Source organism: Cajanus cajan, chromosome 11 (assembly GCF_000230855.2).
Source record: "Cajanus cajan strain Asha chromosome 11, NIPB_CcT2T_4, whole genome shotgun sequence".
Classification (NCBI taxonomy): Eukaryota; Viridiplantae; Streptophyta; class Magnoliopsida; order Fabales; family Fabaceae; genus Cajanus; species Cajanus cajan.
Genome location: NC_138527.1, coordinates 7,211,281 through 7,222,253, shown reverse-complemented (window position 1 = coordinate 7,222,253; position 10,973 = coordinate 7,211,281). Strand labels below are relative to the sequence as shown.

At 30.5% G+C, this 10,973-nt stretch overlaps 1 protein-coding gene across 1 annotated transcript; it reads left to right on the top strand.

The window, feature by feature from the left end:
- The first annotated feature begins 1,499 nt into the window (after positions 1-1,499).
- LOC109790116 (putative peroxygenase 4) lies at positions 1,500-9,888 on the top strand. Its single transcript, XM_020349219.3, has 6 exons — positions 1,500-1,607; positions 1,929-2,048; positions 2,746-2,831; positions 8,861-8,955; positions 9,040-9,165; positions 9,552-9,888. The coding sequence occupies exons 1-6, from the start codon at positions 1,577-1,579 to the stop codon at positions 9,697-9,699; spliced, it is 606 nt and encodes a 201-aa protein (XP_020204808.1). The 5' UTR covers positions 1,500-1,576; the 3' UTR covers positions 9,700-9,888.
- The last annotated feature ends 1,085 nt before the right edge of the window (positions 9,889-10,973 follow it).

Here is a 10,973-nt window from a genome sequence, read left to right as displayed (position 1 = left end):
AAACGTTTCCAAATATGTTCAATAAGATTTGCTTAAAATCTGGTAAGGAACGGTTGCTTGAGGAAGCAACTCTCTCTCTCCTTCAAGCAATTCATGTTGCCACGTCAGAGTCCTCCAATAATAAAAAACCGACACTTAAGTTGCTTCATAGGACAAGCAGCTCTAATACAATGGTGCTTTTAATTTTTAGAAGACTAAATTAAGAAAACTAATATAATACTATATATAGCTCTAACATTAATGTCTAATAACAAGACCATTAATGCCGGTCTTTTTTTTTTCTTCTTTTAATTTGTTTTTGGCACAATTCTCATGTATTATTTTGTTTTCGTATTAAATTCATTTTTTAACATTAACAGAGTAATTAAAAAGGATTATTGTTTGGCTTATCATATCCATGTCAAAATCAAAAATGCAAATGAGAATATAAAAATATTTTACGCATATGTCAAAATAATTTAAATTATTTTGACTATATGAGTGTAAAATATAGGTGAATGTGTTGGAATTCCAATATCTTTTTTTTTCTTTAGTGAATATGTTTGAATTTCAATATCTAATTACATGTATAAAATTTATATATATATATATATATATATATATATATATATATATATATATATATATATATAAAAGGAGGAATCCGTTTATTTTAGGGGTAAGTCTACGTAGACTTACTCTGTTCAATAACTCATGTCTTACATCAAATTTTAATGATTCAATTGTTGAATTTAAATTTTTTAATACATAGATCAAATCTGTAAATTTTTAAAAAATTTGAAAATTATTTGATACTTCGTTTCATTAATTCAAATCAATATATAAAATAATTTAATTATTATCCGTCAATTTGAATTAATGAAACGAAGTATTAAATAATTTTCAAATTTTTTTAAAAATTTGCAGACTTAATCTATACATTAAGAATTTTAAATTCTATGATTGGATCGTTGAAATTTGATGTTGAACATGAGTTATTGAACGAAGTAAATCTATGTAAAATTACACACTCCTAGAATAAACGTATATATATATATATAGATATATATATAGATATATATATATATATATATATATATATATATATATATATATATATATATATATATATATATATATATATATATATATATATATATATATATATAACTTTTACTATGATCTATTTGAAGATTTTATCTAGTAGTTTTTAACATATTCAAATATCAGTATATGATATACATGTGGATCTTTCTTCCTTTCAAAATTTGAACCTTCAATTCCTAATTGATCACTTAGGCAAGATGGGGTGGACTTTCCCTTCGAAAATCATTCACTAAAGCATTATTAAACTATAGAATTAAAAAATGTAAAGAAATCCCTTTTCCGCAAGAACATGATAAAACTGATTATAAAGTTTTTAGATTGTGTCCAAGGAACCACAATATGATGTTTCTACACACGCTAACCCTTCCCACACACCCATTTTTTGTGTATATATAAAACCCCAAATCAACTATTATAATCATCAACTATTATAATCATCAACTATTATAATCATCAACTATCATCTTTCTTGATTCAGCACTCTACCCCCATGGCTTCCTCACCAAACACAAAACTAGATGGTAGGCCATATATTTAATTATCTTTTACTTTTTTTAAGATAAAATATTTTTTTGGTCCCTTAATTTTCATTCTGGTTTTAGTTCTATACTTTGAAAATAATGTTTTTGATATTTTTATTTTTTATTTTTGATAGTTGGTGATTTTTTCCCTTTTTATAAAACTTAAGATACTAACTAGGTGTGAGACGAAAATAGCTAATTATTAATTAAAAATTTGATGATCAAGAATTGAGAATTAAGAAACTTAAAATGTACTTTACTCCTTCTTTTTTTTTTTTTTTTGATGTATCTTTGTCTATATACCAATGTACGTATTTGCAGGAGTAGGTGGTGCTACTGGGATGAAACCCATTCCAATTCATGAAAACGTTCTGCAGAAGCATGTTGCCTTCTTTGACAAGAATCAAGATGGTGTTATTTACCCATGGGAGACTTATCAAGGTTTTTTATGCTTTTCCTTTCCCTTTAATGTAATCTTTATTAATTATTTTTATAATGTAATTAGTACGAAATAATTTTCTTGGCCCTCTGAAAAAAAATATTTTTTTATTAATAATTTTTATAATTTTTTAAAAATTTTATAATTTAAAAGTCATTTTTTGTATTCTTAAAAATTCATTTTGAAAGATTTATTTAAAAAAAAATATTCAAATATAATAATTTTTTTTATCAAAATCCATTTCTAAAATAATTTTTTTTATCAAAAGATATTAATTTTAAAAACATCTTATCTTAAAATTTTCTTTGAATCTAATAATATGTTGAACCAAACTGCATAGTATATAAAATTTTTGGAGGTTGTAACAACTACGAATATTGTAACTACATTTTAAAATTTTTATTGTTGATTATTTACTATTCCTTCCTATGTATATATGTGAGAAAAAAAAAACTGAAAAATTAGTTTTTTTTTTTTTTACCAATAACGAAATTAACAGAAAAACGAGTTTGATAGAGTTTATGAATTTTTTAGTTTCTATCATTTTTGTAGGGGAAATGCGGTATATATACAATAATTTGTACAATGTCGTCAATCTCTTTACTACATTTTAAATTTTATTTTTCTTTCTATCTCTTAATTATACAAATGGTCGCAGAAGAATCATTTTCTCTAATGGTGGGTTTTGATTAAATGCAGGTTTACGTGAAATTGGGAATGGGATCTTGTTCTCCTTTGGACTTTCTCTTTTCATCAATTTGTCCCTTAGTCAATCCACTCGTCCAGTACTTTTCTTTATTCCTTAAAACTTCTATTTTTTGACATTTTTATGTTAATTTGAGTATTTTATTGAAATAATTAAAATTACATTACAAGAAATGTTACACATAGTGACATACAAAAATATCACTATAGGTACAATACATGTAAGTATATGTTCATTTGACATATAGTTACCCATAATTTTAGTGTTGATTTTGAATGAGATTTAACAACATATTTTGTGTGTCACTGTAGCTTATATTCATACTTTTTAATAATATACCAACAAATATTGTAGTTATTATGTAGATAAAAGTAATTTTTAATGACGTGTATAATGTCACTATCGGATGTGTTACTATGTAACAATTTTCTTATAGTGTTATTATCTTAACTTTATATCTTTGTTTCAATAAATATCTTCTCTTTTTTTATTACACAAAAAAAAATTCTTTTCTTTATCAGGAATTACAAAATATATTTCATGTCTCAGCATGAAATTAAGTAATTAATTCCGTCGTAATTAATAAAAGTTACTCATAAGTAAAAAAGTCCAACAAAAAGTATTTGTACGTTAAAATGGAATTTCCCCATTAAAGTAATAATAGATAGATTGATTTATAAATTTTAGACATTTATCATTCACTCATTGTTATTCTCAAAATCAAAGATTTTCCATCAATGACGATAAATAAGTATAAAACATACTATCAATTTCATAATAAGCATTAAAAGAAAAAATAAATCTTAAAATAAGTATAATATTAACTTTTCAATAATATTAATACCTCTATATCTCTAATAGTATCTTTTAAAAAAATTCTTATTGTTACATTATTCTCAATAAAAAGATTAGTTAATTATAAAATTAACTTTGCAAAATTACTATTTTCTCTCATGTTTATTAAGTTTTTTTTATTTATATAAAGAAATTTAAGATGACACTTATATTGTAAGATATAGAAAGTACAAAATAAATAATGTGCAAAGATCATTATTTTTTTTTTTCTTTCGTAATTTGATACATATGTTGAACCCAATAATTTCAATATTTTTAGAAAAATATTTATGGTTAAATAAAATTTTATTTTTTGGCCCATATAATTTTATGATAATTAAATGAATTATAAAAGTGAACTTATCTAATCAACATTTGCATTATAAAGAGATAATAGTTTATTCATTCACAACTTAAAAGAGTTTTTTAGCCATCATAAATGCCATAAATCCAATTATTTTACCAAAAATAATCCAATATACAGAATACAGTATTGATTTGTAGGAAATATACGTTTGTTAACTTTTATAAAATTACTTTTAAAGTCATATATTTATATAATCTCTTATTGATTGACAGTAATTTTTTTACTTGTGAATGCACATATAAATTAAACTGGTAATAAAATATTAAAATATATATGTCTGAAAGCACATGTCTCTCTAGGAGGATAATTACGTCCCAATTGTCTAAGGCGCATGAATGTGACATTTTAATAAAGATTGGTTCCATCTTTTATAATATTATTTATTTTATTTCTAAGATCTATGTTGATATCAAATTCAAATATTTTCATGAATAAGTTGGACATCAAATTATAAGAAATCCGGTCCATGTATGTGGCAACATGTTTACGCTCCAAGCCAAACCATTGTGGAAGAGTCTCCAGTTGGGATCCAAACAAATGCTATTGAAGAAGTAGACGTGAGTCCGGGAGTGGTGGCTTATATCAACCCCCAACCTGCTATTGTTCCTTCCAATTCCCCATTGACTCATTCTCTCCCCCCTCTAGATGAAGTGGCGAACCGGAATCACACCATTATTTCCAACCCGCGATCCATCAAAGGTAAACGGGTTGCATCTGTTAAGCAGCATCGAAGAAAGGTTAGGCAACAAGCCCTTTCGTTTTGCAATTCAATTTCTGATGGAAATATTAGAAATTGCAATAGGATGTTCTGGTTAAAAGATGAGGTCATAGAGGCTAAGCGAGTCTGGGAAATTGGCAAGGCATTAGGCGTGACTTTTGATGGTGAGGAGGAACATATCATAGAAACATTGGTTAATCTAGAGTCAAGAGATCAACAGGAGAGGCATAAGATAATTGACGAGTCAAGGGTGGATAATATAGTCGGTAGATCATGAAGTTGATGACTCTTAATGTAAGAGGGATGGGAGGGAAAATCAAGCAGAGGTATATTAAAAGGCTCATAATTGAGGAAGACATTCATATCTTGTGCTTGCAGGAAACTAAAAAACAGGATGTAACAAATGAGGTTTGCTGTTCATTGTGGGGGGACAACGATTGTGACTGGAGGATGGTTCCCGCCATTAACAAGGCGGGTGGTCTATTAACTACTTGGAGGAAAGACAAGTTTGATTTGGTCAATCAGTTTGAAGGTGTGGGATTTCTAGGTATTGTGGGTACCTGGAAAGATAATGGTGTACAAATTGTGATTGTTAATGTTTACGCCCCATGTCAATCAATGTTAAAACGGGAACTGTGGGCTGAGCTAATTGGTAAGAGGAGTGCTATTTCTGTATCTCTCTGGTGCCTAGCTGGAGACTTCAATAGTATTAGAGTGGTGTCTGAAAGGGTCAATTTGGTGCACGAAAGTCATAACCAGACTGATATTCAACTTTTCAATGATTTTATCTCTAATATGGAAGTTGAGGATATTTCTATTGTTGGTAAACGATTCACATGGTTTAAGCCAAATGGTATGGTCAAGAGTAGGTTGGACAGAATCTTGGTTTCTAGGGATTGGTTTCTTATTTGGCCTGGCTGTCTACAGACTGTATTAAATAGATGTATTTCTGACCACTGTCCAGTCAAGATGCAGGTGTGTAACTCAGATTGGGGACCAAAACCATTCCGCACCCTAGATCATTGGTTTCAAGACCCATCGTTTAAGAAGTTTGTTGTGGACTCTTGGGAAGGAATCTCAATTCAGGGGTGGGGTGCATATGTTCTAAAGGAAAAGTTGAGAGTGTTGAAGTCAAAGCTAAAACATTGGAATCTAGAGTCTTTTGAGAATCCACAGGCCTTACAACAACGGATCGTCAAAGATCTAAACTACCTGGATAAGAAGGAGGAAAACCTTGGGTTGTCTGAAGAAGAGATCCATAAGAGAGTGGAATTACAAAATGAGTTTTGGAAAGTGGCAATTAGAAACGAGGCGGTTCTATCACAACAGTCAAGAGTGAAATGGTTGAAAGAAGGGGACTTGAATACAAAATTCTTTCATCTCATGGTAAGCTGGAGGAGAAAGAAAAATGCCTTGAAAGGACTATTCATTGATGGTTCTTGGTCAGAGGATCCTACAGTAGTTAAGGGACATGTTAGAGATTTCTTTTATCAGAGGCTTCAAGAGCAGTGCCAAAATAGACCAAGACTGGATGGTACACATTTTAGATCACTTTCCCAAGATCAGAATGAATTACTCATTGCTCCATTTTCTGAAGAGGAAATTCGATCTGCAGTGTGGGAGTGTGGTAGTAATAAATGTCCGGGTCCTGATGGTGTGAATTTCAAATTCTTAAAGGAATTTTGGGAAACTTTAAGAGGGGATATATGTCGCTTTCTTATGGAATTTCATCACAATGGGAGACTGCCTAGGGGCACGAATTCTGCCTTCATCACTCTAATACCAAAGAAACAGGATCCACAAAGCCTTGAGGACTACAGACCCATCTCCTTGGTTGGGTGTATGTACAAGATTTTAGCCAAAGTTCTTGCCAATAGAGTCAAGCGAGTTCTGCCAAGTGTTATTGATGAGCGACAAAGCGCCTTCCTTGAAGGTAGGAATATGTTACATAGTGTGCTGGTTGTTAATGAGGTTATTGATGAAGCTAAGAGGATGAAAAAACCTATCATATTCTTTAAGGTTGATTTTGAGAAGGCATATGACTCTGTGTCATGGGAGTACCTACTATATATGCTTGAGCGCTTGGGTTTTAATGATAAATGGATTGGATGGATCAGGGAGTGTCTCAATACAGCTCGTCTATCAGTGCTAGTTAATGGTAGTCCCACTGACGAATTCCCAATGAGAAGGGGGCTAAGACAAGGTGATCCCTTAGCCCCCTTTCTCTTCACGATTGTAGCAGAGGGGTTGTCAGGATTGATGAGGGAAGCAGTGAAGCATAAGAGATTTAATAGTGTGAAGGTCGGGCACAATCAAGTTGAAGTTAGTTTGGTTCAATATGCAGATGATACAATGTTCTTTGGAGAAGCTTCTTTGCAAAATGTATTTCTGATAAAAAGTCTAATCAGATGCTTTGAGGTGGTCTCAGGGTTAAAGGTCAACTTTTTCAAGAGTAAATTTGGTTCCATTTGTGTGGATCAGGCCCTAGTGGAGGATTTTGCACATTTGTTAAATTGTGCACTTCTATCTCTACCGTTTCCATATTTAGGCCTCCCCATCGGGGCAAATCCTAGGAATGTGGTCACCTGGAGGCCAATTATCTCAAAAGTTCAGAAGAAACTTGCGATGTGGAAGCATAAAGTTCTCTCTATGGCTGGTAGAGTGTGTCTGGTGAATTCTGTGCTAACTTCCCTCCCTCTTTATTATTTATCTTTCTTCAAAATCCCAAATCGGGTGTCTAAGGAGATAGTTTCCCTACAAAGGCGCTTTTTGTGGGGTGGAGTCGGGGATCAGAAGAAGGTTTGTTGGATTAGTTGGGATAAGGTGACCCTACCAAAGGAAAAAGGGGGATTGGGAGTAAAAAATATCATACTCTTCAATAGATCGCTACTGGCTAAGTGGAGATGGAATCTCTTCCACCAATCCAGCTCTATGTGGGCTCAGGTTCTACAATCAAGGTACAGAGGTGGGCACAATCTGTGTGCTCAAGCCTCCTCTCAGAAGGATTCTATATGGTGGAGGGATCTTTTAATGGTGTGTGGTGGAGTTGAGGAGGATAATTGGTTTGATAAGTTGATTGAGTGGAGAGTTGGAGTGGGGTCTAAAGTTAGATTTTGGCTAGATAAGTGGGTGGGGCCTACTAATCTTGCAGTTGCATTCCCTAGATTGTTCATTAGCTCTGATCAGCAACTTGCTTCTATTGCAGAGATTGGGGCATTTGTGAACGGAGAATGGGTGTGGCACCTCAGGTGGAGGAGAAATAGATTTGAGTGGGAAATTCCTTTAGAACAACAACTTTTGCGCCTAATTAATAGTCGCATCTTCAATTCCTCCCAATGCGACTCTTGGAGTTGGGTGGCAGAGTCCTCAGGGATGTTTTCTGTTAAGTCGGCTTATCAGATCATATTAGCTGAGTCAGTCACTATTGAAGATCACGATATCTTCAAGTTAATATGGTCTATCCCTGCCCCTCCTAAAGTTCTCTTCTTTGCTTGGAGGCTTCTGAATCGAGGACTCCCAACTGTGGATAATTTGGCACGCAGGAATATATTACTTGGCGAGCATGAATCTAGATGTATCTTTTGCAAGGTAGATATTGAAACCACTACACACATCTTTTGTACATGTCCGATGGTTGATAGAGTTTGGAAACAGTGCCTCTCCTGGTTAAATTGTCCTGCACCTCTTCCTAGGCAGATCTTCGACCACTTTTCTTTCCTCCCAGCACCAATTCAAAACGAGTCAGAGGCAGAAACTTGGCATACTGTGTGGCTAGCTACAATGTGGACCTTATGGAGGTACAGGAATAAGTGTATCTTTGACGGCGGAACATTTGAGCAAGGTAGTATAGTTAGAGACATTCTTATTTTTTGTTGGAGGTGGCTATCCACCCTCAAACCATCCTTTGCCTATTCTTTCTCTCAATGGAGTAGCAATCCTGGGCCATGTATTTGTTTCAACGGGTGTGGATAGGGTAGCAGGTTCTGATTATGAGGAGATAGAAATGTACTAAGTATTTCTCTATAATCCTGGAAAACTCTATACTTTGTATATGGGTTCAGGTACCCCTTGTACCTGTTATATATTAATTTTGCTGTTTAAAAAAAAAATGTGGCAACATATTTATAAGTATAGTGACTGTAGGGAATTTATATACAAAAAGACTTAATATGGTTCTTATGTTGTATAGGGGAAATTTCCATCTATACTTTTCCCAATTGAAATTAAGAACATCAAACTCGGCAAACATGGCAGTGACACTGGAGCCTATGATACTGAAGGAAGGTATACTTATTTTTACACATTCCATTAATTCCATATATCTTTATTGTTTTGCAGATAATAATTAATTTATGGTAATTCTTTTAGGTTTGTTCCTTCAAAATTTGAAGAAATTTTCACAAAACATGCACATACTCATCCAAATGCTTTAACACATGATGAGCTAAAGGAGATGATAAAGGAAAATAGGGAGCCCAAAGATTTAAAAGGAAGGTTGGTTTGTCATTTCTATTATGGAATCAAAAGTTTTATTATAAGAAAATTTTCACATAATAACACATATTTTATAGTGATGCAATATATGTTACTAAAAATTACTTTTATCTACATAATGAATATAAATATGTTAATATATTGTTAAAAAATACGAATATAAATTATAGTAACACGTAAAATATGTTAATAAATTTTATTCAAAATTAACATTAAAAATATATATATATATATATATATATATATATATTTATTGTATCTAAGGAAATATATTTTTTGTATGTTATTATATCTAAATTTTTTTATAATGTTTCATTATTAATTATTATTCTCTCCTAACCAAAAAATTAAAAATCATTGACATATATTGGAACCATAATGCACAGGATTGGTGGCGAGATTGAATGGGAAATCCTTTACAAAGTTGCCAAAGACAAGAATGGCTTACTAAAAAAGGAAACAATCCGAGGTGTTTATGATGGAAGCTTGTTTGAACTGTTGAAAGAGGAACATTCAGGGCACAAAAAGAAGTGATTCAATCTTTTTTATATGTTATGTAAAAGGAAGAAGTTGTTCGTTGTGAGAAAGCTGATTTATAAGAACAGATGGCCAAAATATAACAATTTAGTTTGTCTTTAAGCTTTATTTGTTCAAGTTAAATATATCTATGTCATCTATATTAATCTTATCTATTTAAATAATATTTGAAGCTTTCTTTTACAAGAGTTACTTTTTCACTCAATGTCATTACTTTTCTTTCAAGGATATAACATATATTATTAATTTTATTACTCTATATATTTTCTTTGTTACCGAAATTCAACTCATATCAATATTATATTATAAAATTTATTATCGTAATTAAATCGATCTAAGTAGTTATTTCATATAATTTAATAGTCAAACTAAAAGGTTACTTGTTAAACCAATTAAATTGGTCTATATTAAAAATTAAAATAATATAATTAACATAATTTAAGATATTTCATATATTAAAAATAAAATTATTATCATACTAAATAACAAATATCACATATTTAAATTTTAAATTTTAAATTACAAGACATGATTAAACAATTCCATACTTTAAATTTAAAAACATTGTCAATACTCAATATCCAAAATAACAATTAAATTAAAATTCATAATAATTAAGTTCATAAACATTAAGTTCATAAACAACTAAAATAAAGTCCATGACACAACTTTTTAAATAAGTTTAAAAATTAAATTATAAATAATATTAACAAAAAATTCATGCCAAAGTTATTAACATTTCAAAATACAACTTTAACAAAGTCCAAATACATTTTTTAAAAAGAATTGAAAAAGGTTTGGGTTAAATAACCTTTTAGTCCTTATTGAAGATTAAAAAAAAAGATCAAAAAGAGGAAAATAAAGTTGATTCTTAATCAATTGATCATTGAAAATTATATCAATAGAAATACAAATTGTTCGTTTTATGTTGCACAAAATATTTCAACTTTAGTAATTCCTTGTAATTGATCCTAACTAATTAAATGAAAAATAGAAACTAATAGTAATATAATAAAAAAACATTGATATCTAAAAGTTGAGTTGTAATATTTTGTCTTAAGTTGGGAGGCAACCAGATGTTGAAATATCTTTCACACTCAAGAATATAAAAATTGTATTACATTCTCTTACTGTTACCTAGAAGATCAAATACAAATAAAGCTTAAGAAAGAAGAATAAAATAAGAAAAAAAAAACAAAAATAGCTCCTAAAGAGTGAAAAGAATAAAAAGGATAGAAAAATGCCTCTTCTTAAGAGGTTGTTAAGAAAGA

Bases quoted from the DNA above. Each gene is read 5' to 3' on its own strand.
- LOC109790116 (XM_020349219.3), top strand. From the start codon at position 1,577: ATGGCTTCCTCACCAAACACAAAACTAGATG. The intron at 2,049-2,745 runs GTTTTTTATGCT...GATTAAATGCAG, and splicing joins CCCATGGGAGACTTATCAAG to GTTTACGTGAAATTGGGAAT. The intron at 2,832-8,860 runs GTACTTTTCTTT...TATGTTGTATAG, and splicing joins TTAGTCAATCCACTCGTCCA to GGGAAATTTCCATCTATACT.